The 20,866-nt window shown below is 40.1% G+C and overlaps 1 protein-coding gene across 1 annotated transcript in view; it reads right to left on the bottom strand.

Moving 5' to 3' along the window:
- Positions 1-20,866, bottom strand: part of LAMA4 (laminin subunit alpha 4) — a 1,355,623-nt gene that overhangs the window by 142,960 nt on the left and 1,191,797 nt on the right. The window contains exon 32 of the mRNA XM_044061904.1: positions 15,565-15,718. Within this exon, the coding sequence (XP_043917839.1) occupies positions 15,565-15,718 (154 nt within the window). The remainder of the gene's footprint in view (positions 1-15,564; positions 15,719-20,866) is intronic.

The raw sequence follows: 20,866 nt of genomic DNA, 5'->3' as shown, positions 1-20,866 counted from the left end.
ATCAGAACTCTCACTCTCAAATCACCACATCAAACTAAGCAAACAACTAAATTGGCTAGAGCTAATTACCATCATCACTCATCATTCATACTCATCTTTACTACCCTGATGACTACCCTAACCTGACTCCTAGCCTATAAAAACTGATTTCACCTTATAAAAGCCAGCCAAACTGTGCTGTGCCAATATCATCTAAAAAATGATACAGCAGTATACAATAATTTATCAATAAATTCAATTTTTCAAAAAAATCAAAATAAGCAAAACTAATCTCTAATATCAACTATAACTAATCTAATCAAAAATATTACTCTTAAAAATCAAAGAACATCTTAAAACTCAATGGCTATGTCTTTGTACTAACCCCCCTGAAAAAAAAACATCATACACCTAATCTTGCTTTCTTCCTTCCTTACTGAGTAACTTACACTCTTTTTTGTTGAGAGAGTCACTTCTTATAATGCCTAACTAATAATCTTTTTTTTTTTTTTTTCTCTCTTCCTGCATTGTCCTCCATGTTTCCTTCTGTCTTATTTATAGTAACTATTGTTTTATTTATTTTTTTTATTTCTACTTTATAATTATTTTGGATTCCTTTTGTAATTCTCTTTTGTAACTTGTATATTGTGCATATTTTTTTTTTTTTTCTTTTTTTTTTTTTTTTTTTGTATGTTTGTGCCTTTCTGAGTCAACAAATATAAAATAAATAAATAATAAATAAATTAATGGGAGTATACTTAGTCACCTGCTGAGTTATTAGGCTTTGTTGTGATTATTAAGAGTTTATTGCTTGAGTGAAGGTCTCTAACTTGAGAGTAGTGCTGCAGGGTGTCTTTTAGCATTGGATATTTTTCTGATGCACGTATAAGACTGATAAGCTGTGAGTATGTTAAACAGTTGTAAAGCTCAATCCAGTTTAATTATGTCTTGGCTCTGCAATGATGAGTCCTATATATAAAGTTGGCAGTAAATTTGTCTACTTTATTGTATATTGTAAAAGGCAGAGAATTTAGATTTAAGTGTAGTATTTAGGTTTGTAAGAATAGGTGAAGCATACAGTAGGGATGGAAGAAGGATGGAAGACGGTAGGTAGATGCTAGTGTTTGTTTTCATTGCCAGACAGTATTTGGTTCTTCAGAGGTAGCTAAGTTTCTGGTGTGCTTTTTAATGGGTGTATATTACAACATCAAAGTCATAGAACTTTGAATCTTGTAACATCGAACTGGAAACCTAGAAGACTGATAATAGCGAAGCCGCGGATCATCAAATTTTTTCCCAGGGAAATAATTCAGTGAGCCATTTTCGCAGCTTCGTATTTCCTCCACTGTGGTGCAATCTCGGAGTTGGTATATTTAAGTAGGGAGGGTGTGGGGGGCACAGCCCCCCACGGGGGGTGTGGGGGCAAAGCCCCCCACATTAGAAACAGTTTGTAGTGTTTGTGTGTTTCATGTTTTGTACTGAAACAGCAATTTGTTTCCCAGGGAAAAAAAATCGCTGTTCTCAGTCTTCGGGGTTTTTAGTCTTCGAGGTTTCCAGTTCGATGTTACAACATTCGAAGTTCTGAGACTTTGATGTTGTGATATAGACCCCTTTTTAATGGCTTGCAATATTTTTGGGTAAATGTCAGATATGAGGCTACTGTCAATTAGGATGTTCAGAAGTTTAGTTGGGGTTTTGGTTCCAATTACTGTGTTATGAGATGAGGTTATTTCAAAACATTGTGTCTCATTTTGGTATTTTTAGTAAGCCACGGTGGTGCAGCGGTAGCATTGTCACCTCACAGCAAGAAGTTCTCCCTTTCGGATCTCGGCTGGAGCACCTTCTGTGAGGAATCTGCATGTCCTCCCCGTGGTCGAGTGGCGTTCAAAAGACATGCGTGAATGGGCGTGAATGAATGAATAATTTTTATTAAAATGAAAGCATTTTCATTAGGTCTGCCTTCATGCTTGCCTACTTGTCTGCCTGCATCTTCACTAGTCTTTGAGTCAGTAGCTAAGAAACTGATCCATGCTTTGAAAGGGGTCTGAGACAAACACGTTAAATAGTGCCTGTGTCATTGCTCCTCCCATTAGCCATAATGCCCTACCATCTCCTATCTTCCCTCAGATCTCATTTACCGCGTCAGTAGTGTGCATCGTGGTCTTCTTTGCTCTGAGCTCAGGGATAGTAAGTAGAAATTTTTTTGCTGATATCTAGGTGTGCTTGACTAGGATTTCCCTTCCTCCCCTTCTGTAGTATCGCGTTTGGTTGTTGGTGTAAAAAAAAAAAAAAAAAAAAAAAAAAAAAATGTTTGTATAGAGTAGCAGTTAGGCCTGCCTTTCCCCTATCTGTGTGTGTGTGTGTGGTTTTTGGAAAGGTAGTGCTTATACATTGGAGTGCAGGACTATGGCCGACCAGCCAAAGCCTGTGTTCAAAAAATGTACAGAGTGTGGCCATAAGCTTTCCCCTGCCGATGGTCACACTCTGTGTGTGATATGCTTAGGAGTGGCACATTTATCCACTCAATGTGCTGTCTGTTCAGATTTCAACCCTAGGGCCCTTAGGGATCATAAAGCCAAGCTAATTACCAAAGGCCTTCTCCCTTTTGCCATGCTGGAATCTGCCTTGGCCTCGGTCGTTAGTGTACCACCTTCCACCCAGACAGGGACTCAACCTCCCTCTTCGTCTGGTGATGGGTCTTCAAAGGACAGATCTTCAGTCAGCAAGTCTGTCAAAGATAAGGAAAAAGAAAAAGAGAAGGAAAAGGAAAGATGCAGAGAAGAAAGGGAGAAAAAGAAGGACAGGCATCATAAGAGATCCCCAGACAGGGAGCTCTTTATCAGCCCCCTATCTAAGACCATGAGGCTTGTTTCTCCATGACTCCGGTCTCCTCGTTTCTCACCAGAGCTGTTGGAACATTCGGATCCAAGGCCCTTCACCCCACTGCGCAGGCCAGCCAGATCCGAGTCATTGAACTCTTCAAGGTCGACTCAGAGCCTATCGGACATGGATATGGACAAGATGATGCAGAGATTTATTTAGACCCAAATTCAGATGGGAGTCTTGCCAGGTCCCTCTCCCTCTGGAGGGGCGACCTCTATGCCTCTTTTCCACCCCATCTCTCCTTCCCCAATCTGTGCTTCGGCTTCGGGGCTATTGGATCCAAGGTTTTTCAGAGCTGGTAGCTCAGCGCCAATGGTTCCTCCAACCTCGACTCCGGCTGTTACCTTGAGTTCCTCGGATCCAACTTGTTTGGATCTGAGTGACTCTGAGCCATGAACAAGGAGCTGGACCCAGTGGAATTGACCTTTCAGACCCGATCCATTCCCTTGGACCTCAGGCTATCTTGTCTTTGGCTCCGGTCCCCGCTTCAGATCCGGGGAGGACTTCTCCCTTGGCCTTCGAAGTGGTGGAGAGGGTTCTCTCCCAGGGATTGAGACCCTAGCCCATCCCCTCGAATATCACCCAGGCCCCCCTGGATTTGGTGATGATTCCCTTCATCCTGTGTCAGGGATAGCCCATGCCAGAGGATCCCCAGGTCATTTTCTCCGAGGAAACCCCTGCGGCTTGTGGATCCCCTTCAGAAAGTCCCACTGAAGAGGGTCACCATAAGCACAAGTGCAAAAGGAGGCACTTGGACTCCCCCGAGTCCCTCACTACTTACACTGACTTAGATGAAGGAGAAGGTTCCCCCAGGTCACCTCCTGAAGATGTCTCCTTCAGAGAAATTATGAAGATCCTCTGCCAGAGGGGAGGTTGGTCAGCCCCAAAACCTTCTGGAGATGAGTCAGTGTTCCTGGAGGCCTTTGGCATGGGCCCATCTACTTCCTGGGTGTCCCCACCAGCAGACCCCTTTGTGGACCTCATCACCACGAGGGCATGGAAGGAGTCCGACACCATAGAGCCCATCCCCAAATGCCCTGACAAGGTTTTATCTCCCCCTTCTGATAGACAACCCTGGTCGAAAAGAGCCCCAGTTGATGCTATGTTGGTTGCAGCGGCCACAAAGAAGGAACTAGCACAGGAGAGTTCCTTAGTCCACCCTCCAGACAAGGAGTCCAGGTCGGTGGATAGGTTTGGGAAGCTCGCATACTCCTCAGCGACTTTTTCTATCCGTGCGCTGAATTATTTGGCACATGTGATTCGGCTTCAGCGAGACTTTGCTACGGAATTAGCTGAGTCACCCCCAGAGTCTTTATCGCCGCAGGACAAACAGCTGTTCTCAGCGAAAATGTCTACTCTGAAGTCAGTCTCAAACACAACTATATGGCTACTTTCCCATGCCACAGAAGGAGCAGCTAGGGTGGCTGGGACAGGCATAGCCATGAGGTGTCATGCTTGGCTCAGATTGTGTCAGTTTGCGGACCCTTTCAAGGCATTGTTTATCAATGCTCGCTATGACGGTTCTTCCCTCTTTGGGAAGACAGTACGTGACACACTTGTCCAGAGCAAAAAGGACGGGAAGACTTTGTCTGCCATCGGAGTCTGCTTCTCTAACCCTCAGTGGTCCTTCTCTAGGAATCAAAGAGGGCAGAAGAAGATGTGGTTCCAAAAATCTCAGTTTTCCCGGGAATCCCAGGACAGCTATTCCCCCAAAGGCAGAGGGCGACAGGATCAACGCCGACCCAGAGGTAGAGGGGGTCCCAGGAATTTTGGGTCTAGGGAACCCTTCTCTGATAGACCCAGTCAGCAGCCCTGAGGGGTTGCCTGACTGTCCTACTCTGGAGGCAGTCGGGGGACAATTGTCCTTACACCCAGCGGCATGAGAGTCCATTACGACAGATCACTGAGTTCTTCAGATAATATCCAGAGGTTACTCTATTCCTTTCATTGCACCTCCAAATATCCCAAAACACCTCCCAGATGTTCCACCCACACACAGAGAGGCTGCAGCTCTAGAGGTTTCAAAGCTGCTTCTCAAATGAGCCTTCGAAAAGGAAAAGGTCCCCCTCGATCAGTCTGGATTAGGCGTCTACTCAAGATTCTTTTTGGTGCCAAAAAAACGGGGGACCTCAGGCACATTCTAGACCTGTCAACATTAAACCTGTTGGTAGACAAACAGAAATTCTGGATGGTCACCCTACAGTCCATTCTACCTTATCTCCATGTGTGCATCTGGTTGTGCTCGTTAGACCTTCAGGATGCTTACTACCACATTAAAATACACAGAAACTCCAGGAGGTTTCTGCACTTCCAGCTGCGAGCTAGTCACTTTCAGTTCAGAGCCCTACCCTTTGGTCTCACCACAGCCCCCAGGGTGTTCACCAAGGTAATGGCAGTTGTAGCGGCTCTCCTGAGGCTTCAGGGTATTCAGGTGTTTCCATACCTGTATGACTGGCTCTTCACTGCGCACAACAAGCATCACTTGTGTTTGGCCTGAGATTATTTCATTCGGTTAGCAGACCTACTGGGAATTCCAGTCAATGTTCACAAATCCCATTTGCAACCAGTACGAATTCTAGAATTCATTGGGTCACGGTTAGACACTTTGTAGATGAAGGTATTCCTAACTCCAGACAGGATTCTACATCTCAGGTGCTACATAATTCAGATAGCAAACTCCAAGTCTTCAAAGGTGAGCGAGGTTCTCCGGGCTCTGGGCTCCATGGCTGCCGCCATATCTATTCTCCCTTATGCGCACCTTCACATGCAGGTTCTTCAATGGACTCTGGCTGTTCAGTGGTCTTGACTAGACCTACCTAAGAAATTTCTGATCAAGATCAGTCACGTCTGCAGGACATCTCTTCTTTGATGGTTAACTTCACCGGAGATATCAAAAGGATGCCCATTTGCCTCACCCCCAGTCCAAACCAGAGTGACCACGGACACCTCCCAACTCGGGTGGGGGGGGACATTGTTCGGGAAGGACAGTCCAAGGCACTTGGTCCCAGAGAGAGACCAATTTGCACATAAATGTTCTAGAGATGAGGGCAGTGCTTTTAGCGTTGGAAGCCTTTCACACAGTCCTCCCTCTCGGATTGATTGCAATTCAGTCAGACAACATGTTGGTTGTCTGGTATATCAACAAGCAGGGGGGAAACAGATCCTACCCTGTATGTCGTGAGGCCATGAGAATGTGGGAGTGGGCGATTTCCACCGGTCGGTTTCTGATAGCAATGCACATCCCGGGGTGCTCCAACATTTTAGCGGACAGATTGAGCCGGGCCATTCTGATGCCTTACGAGTGGTCTCTGAAACAGTCAGTAGTGGAGGAGATTTTTCTTGCATGGGGTCAGTCTTGCTGCGATCTCTTCACATCTCCTTCCAATGCGAAGTGCAGTGAGTTCTTTGCTCTGATTCCCTCACCAGAGGAAGTTCCCAGAGATGCTCTAGTCCATGTTTGGCCCCCCGGGCTTCTGTATGCTTATCCACCTTTACCTCTCATTCCGAAGTTTCTTCAGAAAGCTTGCCGACTATGGTGCAAAGTTATCCTCATTGTCCCATTCTGGCCTCATCAGGTTTGGTTCCCATTCCTTTGGTCTAATCTCTTAGCTCCCCCATGGGATCTAATTTCCCATCCGTTGGGGACACGTCTGCCTGATCTGGGCAGCCTCAAGCTAACAGCTTGGTTGCTCCAGTTCTGTTAATTGCCAGGACTCCCGGTCTTTCATCCCAGGTAAAATCCATTCTGGTGGCCTCTCTTAAAGACTCCACTAGGAAACTTTATTGCAGTAAATTGAAGTACTTTTCCATTTGGGCTTCACAGAGAGAAATAGATCCCTTTACAGCTCCTGTTCCAGCGGTGTTGGACTTCCTGTCTGGTATCTTTCAGCAAGAAGCTAGTTCCTTCACAGTGAAAGTACAATTGGCAGCCATTTCCAGTTTTCACGTTGATGAAGACAACATAGCCTTAGCCTCCTCTAGGCTGTGTAAGGCTTTTCTTAAAGGTACTTTTCTGTTACAGCCCTCTGTCAAGGATTCTGTACCTCCTTGGGACCTTACTTTTGTTTTACAGGCATTGGTGGCTCCTCCTTTTGAACATGCAGCTTCGGTGGACTTGAAATTTTTGTCCTGGAAGACAGCTTTCCTAGTCGCCATCACATCGGCTCGGAGAGTTTCTGAGCTTCAAACTCTGTCTGTCATGCCTCTGTATTTGGTCTTCCATAAGGATAGGGTCTCCCTCTGTACTAACCCTTCCTTCTTACCTAAAGTGGCGTCTGAAGCAAACATAAACCAGTCCATTAATCTGCCCGTTTTCTTTCCTAACTTCCAAAATAAAGGTGAATACAAACTCCATTTGCTGGATGTTCATAGACAACATTGTTTTTATCTTCATAGAACGAAGTCTTTCCACAAGACTGACCAATTGTTTGCTTCTTTTTCCAAAGTGTTTATGGGAAAAGCTATTTCTAAAGTTTCTTTAGCCAGATGGATCACTCTTTGCATTTCACATGCTTACAAAGCAAAAGGTTTATTTCCCCCTGGTATAGTTAAGGCTCACTCTACCAGGTCCATGGCAAATTCTTCTGCTTTTTGGTCCAGGGTACCTTTGGACGATATTTGCACAGCAGCGACATGGGCCAATTCCCATACTTCAATTCCCATTACAAATTGGATCTGATTTTGAGGGGTTAGAGCATTATTTGGCTCTGCGGTGCTCAGGAATATCCATCCATAAGGGCTTCCCAAGATCAGAGTAGCTGGGGACTCTGTCCCACAGGTTGCAGATAAAATTAAGTTAACTACTTCAGATAAAGAAGTTATGTACTCACCATAACGTTCCATCTGAGTAGCTATACTTCATTTTTCTGCAACATTCCCTCCCTCCATCCCCCGGACTTATCCAGTTTTCAGGTTTGGTTTATTGGGGTGAGTTGCATATATATTGTTAGTTGCAGCAAACTCAATCTGAGGGAAGATAGGAGATGGTAGGGCATTATGGGTAAGGGGAGGAGCTCAGAGCTTGGAGCAGATGCTAGGAAAAAAAATTGCCGGCTCGGATCCGATACAGATCCGTACACCCACAGGTTGCAGAAAAATGAAGTATAACTACGTTATGGTGAGTACATAACTTCTTTTTTCTCTCAATGTTCAGATGACCCTGACTTTGCTATTTTATTGGTTACACTGCAGTGTTTTTACTTGTACTGCTCTGATTGCTCTAAAATCAAGTGAATATACTATTTCTCTGAATGTTCTGATAACATTTTGAATGTAACTGCTCATTGACGACATTGCAACCTTTTACTTGTACAGTTCTTAATGCTGTTCTACTGTTCTGAGTGTTTAGATGACAGCCAAATGTGCAATATTGCTGATCATATTGTGGCATTTTTATTAAACTGTTTGCAGATCTAGCATGGCTCCTACTTAAAAATGATCCATGAACCTGTTTACTTAACCAGTTAGCAAATGTAAAAAAATGCTGTTACTCATGTTATTCAGAGTCAAAATGTGCTGCTTTACACATATAAAAGATAGCAATTATACTGGTCTTGATCTATAACCATTTCTCAAAAAAAAAATAAGGTGAGCATGAGTTCTTAGCACTTTTGTTAATATTTTCACCTTTATTTGCTGCACCCATGATTCTGAAAGGTTTATTTTTAATATGTTTTTTATAGAATGTCTATATTTTATTCTACTAAAGAAGAGCTTTTCTTGACAAAAACATGTATTGTATTTAAAGTGTAATAAGAAGCTAGTGGGTTATTATCAGATTTCTGCAGTGAAACTCTATTTTTGGCTCAATGGCAAACAAAAACTGACGTTCATCACTGCTAAATTACTAGGTCAGTGCATTCATATAAACTTGCAGACATGGGCTGTCTACAATGCATTCTACCTTGGAAACAGAACCCCAATGTCTTCAGATAAGATAAAACACTGCTTCTAATTGAAAAAAAAAACAACTAGAAGATTATAGCTGTTAGGTACAGGGCTCTTAAGTATCCACAAAAGGCAATCCGAACTTTAGTAAACTGCAGTGGCCAGCCTCTTCCACCATCTGTTCTTTCATTCGCACAGTTCAGCATATTAACATTAGTAGTGTTTCTCTGCTGCCTTCTCATGTCTGACAACGTTCATATATACAGTTTATGTAGATTTTTTTGTGTGAATTGGCTGTCTGTTGGTAGCATTATACTCCTGTTCTGAGTTCTGAAACTGGATTTGTATGTCTTCTTTTAAACACTTCCATGGATTGTGCAGTACTCTTTCAGTAATAGTTAGGGCTTTGTTCCCTTCTGGACTATTACCTTGTCATGGTGAAGGGGCTTGCATATCTCACTATAGCTAAATGGTATACCATGTAATGGCACCTCAGACAGGCAGGTTGTGGGAAAGAGATCAGAGTAAACATGGTTCACAGGTGAAAGCAATGGTAATTCACTCTAGTATTATTACTAAGACAATTGTAATGGCAAAAACAGACACATGCTGAAATGGCAGTGGAAGAAGACAACCTCAAGTCTGATGCTATCCAACATATGCTGGGGAAGAGAGAAAATGACCACTAGTAGTGCTAGAAGATATGATGTGGACCGATTAAAGCAGAGGATATCCATCTGCTGAGGCAGTCAGAGAGGAAAAATGGTCAGATGGTCCAGGAGTTGTTCCAATCCATCCTTCTGCTTATTAAATGATACAGGAAGAAAGAAAGAAAGAAAGAAAGAAAGAAAGAAAGAAAGAAAGAAAGAAAGAAAGAAAGAAAGAAAGAAAAAGAAAATCAAGGTAAATTTGATATAGTTAAGGATAAGATGGCAAGAATAAACATTGACTTCTTGGGAATTAGTAAAATAAAATGTACTGGAACTGAATCACTTTACATCAGACAATCATCAGATCTTGTACTGTGAGAAAGAATCTTGAAGAAGACATGGAGTGATCGTTATACTTTATAATGAGATGTCAAAATCAGTACTGAGTTACAACCCCCCTACAAAAAATGATGGCATGATCACAGCCTTTCCATATTACAGAGATACAAGCTTATGCTTCAGCTGCAGATCCCGAAGAGGAGGTTGACCAGTTTTATAAAGACTGGCAGCACCTTCTGGAATTAACACCAAAGGGAAATTGGTTAGGCTTAAAATGGTCCACAAGGGTAGTTAGCTTAGTATTTACATATAAATCTATGAATGATATTACATTCCTCACAAGTGATTAGAATGCTAAACCTGGTAGTCATAGAACAATTAAATAACAGGCAAGTTTGGATTTTGAGTATAAAATTAAGTGGAATAAAGGCTAATAGAATTCCGTCCAAAAAAAAGAATCACTGGTGTTGGCAAACACTGTCTTTCTACAGCTTAAGATCTGGCTTTCCACAATTACATTAGGTGGTCAAAACTGAAATCAGATTTCCTACACACTTTGCAGCTAGAGATGGAAGACTGGATAATCTTAAGTTTTCCTTCCACTAGTCATTGTACACCTCCTACCCAGGTCTATATTAGAACATTGAGGTTTCAAACCTTTGAATGTTCTAATATCGAACCCTATGCAGCGAAAGCTTAAAATATCGAAGCAACAGAAAACCAAATTTTTTCCTAGGGAAAAAATTCAGTTGTCCATTTCTGTTGCTTTGGTATTTTCAGCGCTGTGGTGGAAAGTTACGGGTCGGGTTCATGTAGGTGTTCGATTGTGTGGACATGAGGGTTAGGGCAGGCTAGGTGAGTTAGGGTTAGGGCGTGGGTTAGGTATGTGTGCGATTGTGTGGACGTGAGGGTTAGGGCGGGTTAGGTGAGTTAGGGTTAGGGAGTGGGTGAGGTGAGTGCAATAGTGACAGACCATAGGGTTAGGGTTTGGGTTAAGGTAAGTGTACAGTTAGTGGTGTGTGTATAGTTTAGCGTAGGGTTAGGTGTAAGATTTTAGGTGTATGTGTGTGGATTGCTGTTTGTTTGGTGTGCTTGTGTTGTGTGTATGTGTTTTGGAACAGCGATTTTTTTCCCTAGGAAAAAAAATCGCTGTTCTGACAGTTCAAAATTGTAAGCTTTTGCTTACATAGGGTTGATTAATCACTGTTCGCTTTTTTAAGCAGTTGGTGATCTAATATAGACCCTTCTACTCCACCTTTCTTTCCAAATTTAAACTGATCATAAATAACATTATTTCCATTATCCCTCAAAAATGCAATCCTTACTATAGGATACTTTAACTTCAATTTTCTTGTACCTGTTGACATTGATATGGCAGAATTTCTGCCCTATCTATATCTGATGCAGCTAACGTCAGAGTCTGTACAACCAGAGTCACACTCAACCCACCATTCCTTATCAGACTTAGTTACCACAAATGATCCTCAGTCAGTCATAACCTTACCATCCACTTCCAACTTTTGGTCATGACTGTCTAACAACTTTCACTATAAACATCCATACATCCAAAACTGTAAACCCTCTACCAAGCTGATAACATTTAGATCAAAATCCAGTAATAGCTTTGACAACCTGAAACATCACTTCTCAACACTTGAATGGACACCCACTCTTCAACATTCAAGATCCAAATGAAACAGCACCCAACTTAACACAAGCCTTCCTCTCCCTTTAGGAGAAATACTTTCTTCAGTTACATGATTACTAAATGCACTATAAATAATAACTGTATAAATAAAGAACAAACAACTCCTACAAATGAAAGAAAAAACTTGGTCTCTGTGGAAACAAAATCCTACTACTCAATTTTATTCTCACTTTTGCATAGTCCAAAACCTCAACAAAAAAGCTATCTGTAAATATAAGAATGCTTGATACATGTCTAGGCAATATTCCTTTCTGAAAAAATAGTACTTTCTGGTATGAAATACCTCTGCTTGCTGTATGCAATACTCCAGAAAACATTTCCTCTTACTTTCTAAAGTTCTAAACTGCAACAACACCAGTGTTACCACTGTAGTTTTCCGTGTACTCAGCAATGCACCACAAGTCTCCTATCCTAATAAACCTTGCTTCCCCACCACTCTCTACCCCTTACTCACTCCCTCCTCTTTCCTTAAACATATTACATGCAAAGATATAGAAAGTGTGCTAGAATAAATTCCTCACATTGTTCCAACATCTATCATTGGTTCATCCAACTATGCAAAGACTTTCTAACTACTCCCATCTCTCACACTTATAACCTTTGTCTCACAAACAAGATTAAACCCAATATCCAAAATGAAGCCCTAATAAACCTATTTCTAAACAACAGAAACCAGAATAATCCTCCAATTTTTTATCTATTTTCCATGCTCCCTATACTTGGAAAAATCCTAAAAAAATAGTCCAGGCTCAATTGACAAATTTTATCTATGAATATCATAATAATAATGCCCTGGGGGTGTTGCAGTACCATTACAGTGCTTTTGACCCTAGTTGATGAAATCCTGTGCAACATAGACAAAGGAAACCCTACAAACATAGTCTTCTTATGTTTAACAAAAGCATTCAACCTAACTGACCACCCACTGCCACTAGACAACCTAATATAAATTAGCATTAGTGAAGATTTTCTTCACTGGTTTAAAGTAAAATGACGAACTTCCATCTCTAATTCAACACCCCCTCTTTAAAGGCATCCCTCAAGGATCCATCCTCATACCTCTTCTTTTTTTCATGTTCATTAGTAAAGTCTGTTACGGCCTCACCACACGTTCCAGTCATATTATATGTAGGTGATTTGGTCATCTTCAGATCTTCCAGACTCTGATACAAATTTAACTTCAAAATGACCTTTATTCATTCAACTAATTGAACTAATTGGACATGAAATACAAATTTTTGTTAAACCCCTTTAAAAAAAAATCAGTGTTTTTTGAGCACACATCAAAGGTTCACTAAAGTTCCCAGTACACTTCACCTAACAGATTCCAGCAATTTCAACACAGAAGCAACCACTTAATTTAAATACTTGGGAATTAGGCTAGACTCAACTCTTAGTTTCTGTAATCACTTTGAAAAAACATACAAGAAAATTAACTCACTACTTTACTGGGTCAGAAGACTCTTCACCTATATTACAGCCCTAGCAAGGGCAGTCACAGGCAAATGAATTTTCCACTTGTTCAGATGGAGTATGGATCATCCGTCATTGCCAAAACATTAAAAAAAATAAAATTCAACCACCCTACAAATAATCTCCAATAATATGCCATTTCATCACAAACTTATCTCATTGCGAACACTGATGCACAACTTTCCTCTAAAGCCAGACGGCTTCCTATCAAACAAAGATCTGACCTCCTGTTTGCTTACCGGCTTTACAAACCCTAACCTTTGCTCTTGACACATTTTCAGTTCTGGTACACAAGTTCTGTCCTAAAATCTCATCATACATCCTAAGTCACCTCTCATAATCCACCTCCAGTCTGGTCAAACCTGCAACTAAACTACATTGCACCAATTGTGCTTTTTCAACACTAACCCCTTAGTATGGGAATCACTACCAAACTACCTAAAAGAACTCCCCTCATACAAATAATTTGCACCAGAACTTAGGCTAATACCTACACAAGCTTCAAGCCATCAATTTCATCATATCACTTAAATTTCACTACCTTTCCTATATCTATTCTATCCTTCACCAGCATTTAGTCATCTCAGCAATTCTGCTTAAGTCTTTATTCTCTCCTTAATCTTCCCTACCTAGTTTCATTAAACTAGTTTGAAACAATAGACTCATATAAAATCCAAAGTGGCAAAATATGTGTTACTTGCTCTTGAATCCATCTTGCTTGTAACTTGCTTGTTAATTTATATTATGTAAGGTTTGCATAGATCTGTAAAATTCAGATAAATATGTATTCCTGCATCTCTGTATTATATTGTATATAACTTTACTGCCTCATTACATTGTGGTTTGCTCGTCTAGACTCTGCCTGTAAATTGTCCAAAGAAATTAGTGTAGTATACCACTAAACAAATGCAAATACAAATAAAATATACAGTCGGTAAAGCCAAGACCTGGAGTTCACTATGGCTCAGACAATCAGCTTCTTATCACAAAGTTTTGAGCAAAATTAACTACATTGATTTTACACAAGCTCAACAACATTCAAACTCAATATGCAGTGGAGGTGAAGAACAGACTTAAGGGATCAGACCTGGTAGACAGAGAATCAAATAAATAAGGACAGGTGTTTGTGATAGCCAGGATATGGCAAAATATTACAAATAGAAAGAAGATTAAGAAAACAAAATGTCTATCTTTGGAGGATTTAGAAGTGTACAAGGATGGAGGAAGAATGAAAGGCAATGAAAACAGGGAGACTTTGTCAAACTGAATGCAGAGTTTGAGAAATCAGAGAAAAGACTGTACGGCATATTTAAATGCAATGAATGGGAAGAAGACGACATAATGGGAAAAACAGGAGATCTATTCAAGTCAAGATTAGTGATACTAATAGAACCTTTCTGGTAAAAATGGGCATGATAACAAACAAAGAAGGGGGTCTTTGTGGAACCAGAAGACGCTAAGAATGGGCAGCAGGAACATAAAGATGAACAGGATAAGAAAGTCCCTGACATCACGGATATGTATGATGATATGTTGTCTGAATACAGCCAGACATCCAGGACAGTCAAGTTAAATGAGCCCTAGAAAGCTAGGCAAATAACAAGGGTGCAGACAGTGATGGAAATCCAGCTGAATTGTTTAAAATCCTACAACTAATTTTGCAATGTATGTGGAATTCAACACATTTTGAATAGACAACAGTAGCCATTGGACTGTACAAAGTCAATTTATATCCCAGTCCCAAAAAATGGCAATAATAAAGAATGCTCATGTTACTGAAAGATTGCACTTCTATTTTGTGCTAGCAAGATATTGTTCAAGCTCCTTCAAGCTACCCTTCATCAATATATGCACCAGGCACTGCCAGATGTAAAAGCTGGTTGTAGAGGGACAGAGGTACCAGAGATCAAATTGCCAATGCTGAATGGATAATACAGGAAGCAAAGGAATCTGAGAAAAATATTGACCACTCTAAAGCCTTTGACTGAGTGGACCATAATAAACTGTGGCAAGTTCTTAGTAAATGGGGATTCTAGTCACTTTATTTGCGTCTTGAGGACTCTGTATGCAGAACAATCAACAGATAGAAACTGAGTATGAAAAATGGACTGGTTCAAGACTCAGGAAAGGAATGCAACAAAGTTGTATACTATCAGTTTATAGACTGAATGTATTATCTGAATTGCTAGGATTAGGGAAATCAGATGCTGGAATTAAAACTGCCGGAAGGAATATTAACGTCCTTAGATATATATGAGTTATCATTAAAAAAAAAACTTAAATTAATATCATCTAGCACTAGAAATTATTTTCAAATAGATGGAGAAGAAGTGGAAGTACTGACAGATTTTATTTTCCTGGGCTCAAAGATATCTAAAGGTGGTGACCTGAATCATGCAACTGAAAGACAGTTTAATCTTGCAAAGAATGCTACAGTAAATCTGGATAATGCTTTAAAGGGCAGACATAACACTGGCAGCAAATATAGTCAAATTATGATCTCCTATTTACTTCTGACTATATGATTCTGCCACTCTAGTTGCTAATCTAAACTGCAAAACATATATTTAAAGCTGTATGACTACAGTTTTCTGTTTAAGTAAAGAACTTCTTTGCCTATGATTTTTATGTAAGTTTGTTGCTTACCTTCTTATTATTGCCTTTCTTATATCCTGAAGAATTTCTCTCCTGCTTCAGTCGTAAAGCAGCAGGTGGTGTTTCAATGGGGCAGCCATGCATAGAGACCTGGACATTGTCGACATACTGCTGAAAATCCTCAACTTCAATATCTTTGTCCACCCTGAAAAACAATATATATTTATTGGTTAGCATTAATCATTTTGCAGCTTGTCACAAAGCATGAACACTGTTATTTCATAATGTTTATTCATTAGTCCTAAACATATTACCTTAAAACATTAATGGAGTGATAACCTTTGCATTAGTTGATCATTTCCTGAAACCTGTACCCATGCTAACAGAGTCCAAACACTCTGGGGTGTATTCATGAATAAAATACATAGTGGTATGCAAAACAGCATGACGATCAGCAACATGCATGGGAAGGAGGTGATTCTGACCACTTTACAGGAAAAATAATCTGGCATGCATGGTAAGCACATAACTGTTTAATGGCATGAAAATGAGTTTTGTTATAGTGGTACTCACCACATATGCAAATGATGAAAGAAAATGTGATGGAGTGATTCAGAGGTATGTAAGTCCCATGTTGGGAAATACAGTGCCAGGTTTCTTGATACATGCAGAAGCTTTACTCATACTATTATATAAGAGCTGTGACTTTATATGAGGAGCAAGTGTTAGTCGATGCTCTTGGAGTAAGTGCCTCTTATGTTACATGCCATCACCTTTCACTGCCAATATCACAGAAGGGTCCTGCATTCCATCATCTCCATGACATGGACATTTTCAACTACTTCCATGTCGACAGAGGCAGCATACATGAGTTGGTTGACATTTATCATGTGCACAAACACACACAAACAGTTGAGGATGCACGGACTGCCTATCCCAGTGACCACAGAGATTTGCATAGCATTAACCATCCCTGATGATGTCCTGCTCCATTCCTTGTAAAACCTGGTCCTGGAAAGCCTTGTTGGTGTTACCTTTTTCCAGGATGCCCATGTCATTTGTGGATTGTGCCTGCAGTAATGCATCTGTCTTGGTGGTGAAGTTTATTAGCTGCTGTCTTTCTCCTGAGCCAGTGACAAAACATGTACAGATGTGGGTAACACATCACTCAGAGATTTTGTGTGTGTGTGTGTGTGTGTGTGTGTGTGTGTGTGTGTGTGCATGTCCAGTCTGCTCTTATGCTGTGAACCTTCCAATCCTGTTACAGGCTGTGCCTCTCTGCTCATAGTCATGCCTTGACCTATGTACTAAGACCACTGTTTAACATGTAACATGTTTTGCAGTTGGTCTGCCAAGCCCACAGTGTGGACACTCACAGAGCATTAATTCATCTTGGTCCTGTGCTATATCCTCTCCCATCACAACTGGGCAATAACCTGTCATACTTTTGTGCTATCTTATTTGTCATGGTGAGCTGTCCCAGAAGGATATTGACATATTATGTCCCTGTGCTATGTTACCTCAACTGGTCTACTGTTTCCTAGCTGTCCTTTTGCTGCCAAGCATCATGGCTCTTCAGCGCAGTGTACAGGTACACTGGTAAGTGTCTTATCTTTTTCACTATGCCTCTATCACTGTACAAAGTCTTCTGCAGTGAATTCCTGCTCCTGACGTGCTTGCTTTAATGCAGTCTACCAAAATATGACAACCACAGTTTTTATCATGCTACAAGTGACCTGATATTGTGGTAATTAAGTTACTAACTTTGTACTAATAGTAACTTAGTGTGAACATGTCTAACTCACTTATATACAAAACACAGGGTTTGCATATTGGTGAGTCATATTAGACTTTTCTTCAATTATGTCTCACATTTAAGTCTGGCACCTGTCATGAGTTTGACTGTTGTAGGTACAGGTGGTGGGTGACACAGGAAGGAATGGCTGAAATCAGCTCATCCATCTTGAGGGATCTACTGAGGTGGATGATGCCTGAGGTGGAGCTCCTGATGGAAACCAGGGAACTGAAGTATCTATCCTGGAGTCCAGGCTATGCTGGAGTTAAATGGGACAGCACAGGCAGTCTTGGTAGCACTTGTGGTATGCTTAAAAACTTTGTTACAGATCACAGGACAACTTGTGATGGGAGGCTAGGAACATGAAAAGAAAATAAATACTGGCTCCCTGCACATAGTAAAGGCTGCAGTTTCTTGTAGAAATGCAGAGATCAGCTGCAGTGATAGTACAGAGAGCTTGGAGTAAAACCAATCAATTGATAAACTTTCAGTTTAGCTTACTTGATTATCAATCTCCTAGTTAGTAATATTGAACATAAAAGAACATTTAAATAATCTCTGAATTAACCTGCTATCTAATGGAACTGTTAATGTACTTGGCATCCAAGATAATATATGGCGAATCAAATTCGTAAGTGCCTGTTGATAATGACTTCACTACTGAATATAAGAGATGCTCTTGGGTGGCTTGACTGTAAGAATCAAACCTTTAAAATCATGTTATCTGGTAATATATTGAGTGACCCAATGACCAAGAAATAGCAGCAGCCAGTGATCCATTCCTCCATATAAACTACAAATTAATGCAATATATATAAAACACATAAAAAGCACACCATAATTAGCTGCCTCTGTTTATAGAATACAGATACAGTTGTGTACATGATAAATAACTGCCCTGGATTTCCTGCCTTTATGCATTCTTGACAGTTAGTTACTCTTGCTAGCATGGACAAAAAAATGATTTTACTGCATACAGATTGGAAAGTGTTCCTGCCCAGTACCATAGTTAAACTGCTTACTTTTAGGCTTCACTTTGTTAGTAAATGCACCTTACAAAATTAAGTCTTGTGGAAAGCTCTTGTTGTGTTATAATTACACTTAAATGTAGCTAGGACGTCATAATTGCTGAATTATCAACATGCTAATATATGGTAACCAGTACAGTTCTTATACTGTAACTGCTTCTAATTTAAATTAATGTTAGCAGAAGCAAATTTGTTTGTAAGCAATTTATCTGGTGAAAAGCAGCTTTTAAGCTCTTAAGATACAGTACCACTGTGGGACAATATTAGTAATGCAAACCTCTCGTAACTAATATTTCAAGCTAGTTTAGTCTATGCAAATGTGAACAGTACCTTTTTTTAGAATGAAATTATTTTCTTCATTTATTTGTTCATAAGACCCCTTCCCACCCTGATTCAAATCATAAGGCAAGTGCAACATAACAAAAAAGTAAACATTTGGTGAGTTACAGCCAAAAGATACAGATACATGCAAAATGTTTATTTGTGCATTTTACATTTACTAGTTTCTGCAATGTGATACATCCAATATAATAACAGTACACAGAAAACTGAGTCTGTGTACATTTCTGTTCTCATGAATGCTGCACATAAATTCTAGCATTTTTGACTATGCATTCATGTCATGTAATAAAATAATACAATTCATATGTACACAAAAGATAAAAGACAAGCATCAGAAATGAAAAAAAAACAATCTAATATAACAAAACCTAAATAACATATTCTAAAATCATGCAGAACAATCCCTAAGTATAACTGTGCTCTGTGTTCCTGCAACCAACAATTTTATCTCTCCTTTTCAGTTTGTTACTCAAGATCTTCAGCTCCAAATCTTCTATAACTGTAAACAACCTAACATCTCTCAGTCCTCTATAAAATGCCTTCTTCTCACCTTCTCCTAACTGTGGACATTGAGTTGAGATCATTTAATTCCTTTGAGCAGACACATTGCAAAAAGCCCTAACTTCTGAATCATCTGTAGATATATTTAAGCTTAATTTAAGGGAATGACTTTTACCTCTTTTGGTCAATTGTGCTAAATTTAAGTGCTTGCCTAAAGCTTCAGCATGCACTAACCTATTAGCCTTTTTTTTTGTTTTTTTTTTTGGCAGAGGTTGGGTGGGGAAACTGGGGACAAAATAAGAAACCGGTTTGCTAAGCACATTCAAAATTTCTGAACACCTGTGTGTTGCACTTCCATTTGCTGAGTATATTCTTTACTGCAATAACAGCTTGTCCCAATGCACTAACTACAAAGACATCTGAAAGACGATTAACAATTATGATTAAAATGGTTACATTTCCATCTTGGAACTTCTGTAGCTCTGCCATGCTTGTAATTTAAAACTGCTTGATACTGCTGTCTCATAATGAAATATTGTCTGATTTGAATACGTCACTTTTCAGGGCAAAATCACCATTCCTAATTCACTGAAAAGCTGTAAAGGCACACACTCATAAAAGTGACAAGATTATTGTGAAATCTGGTATTTTTTAATATTTTTAGTGGAACATGCATTTGTGAATGCTTACATCTTACCTATTGTTACCTTGGCTGCAAAGATCTAAAGTATATACACCCAGACATTTATGCTGCTCTGAATGAATTAACTCTTCATTGATCAATGCAGTCTAGATTTTTTCTTGGAGAAGTCGATGCTTATGTACCAGCTGTCTATTTTAGGTAGCCGGCTAATCGTATTCTAGCATTTATATAACTAATCAGAGGCCAAAAATTACTATTAGACACATTCTTACAAAGCTGTTGATTAAATTTTGCTACTGCATAAACTGACCTCACTCTCCCAGTTTTTCAAGTGGGAGAGTGAGGTCAATTTATGTAGCAGCAAAATTTAATCAACAGCTTTGTAAGAATGTGTCTAATATTAATTTTCAGCTTCTAGATAGTTACAATGTCACTCTCCCAGGTATTCAAGTAGTCTGCCACAGTAGTGCAGAGGTTAGCATTGTTGCCTCACAGTAAGAGGTTCTCTGGTTCGATTCTTGGCTGGATTGCCTTTTGTGTGGAGTCTGCACATCCTCCCTGCAGTGGAGTGAGTTTTAAAGACATGCACAGGTAGGTGTGTGTGTGCCTTCTGTGAAGGTTGGGCACTAGGCTGGTAACTTGACACCATAAAAACTTCACTGCCAATCAGTTTGCAGATCGGTGATCTGCTGTGGTGACCCATAACTAGGAAAAGCCGGAAGACATTGCTTACTCTCCCAGTTATTCATATGCAAACAGTATCAAGTTTATCATGAAGAGAAAAGGAATTTTTACTGCTACATAAATCTTGACAGTATGAGAAGCAAGTGCACCACCTTGGAAGGCACTGTGGGAATCAATGAATCTTGGCTAAACCAGCAGACATACCTTCACTATCAATGTTACCCAACTACAGAGCTTTCCAAAGTCGGGGACCTGATCACATAACAGGTGATTATGTATGTCTGCTTCTGACTGATTGCTACTCAAACAAGATGGAACATAACCCAGACTGTTTGGTTTTCGACTGCTTAATAAGTGACA

The sequence above is a fragment of the Protopterus annectens genome, chromosome 2.part0, assembly GCF_019279795.1.
Source record: "Protopterus annectens isolate FY-2018-M chromosome 2.part0, PAN1.0, whole genome shotgun sequence".
NCBI classification, from domain to species: Eukaryota; Metazoa; Chordata; order Ceratodontiformes; family Protopteridae; genus Protopterus; species Protopterus annectens.
The sequence above is the reverse complement of the archived record's forward strand: the minus strand, read 5'-3'. Positions and strand labels throughout refer to the sequence as shown.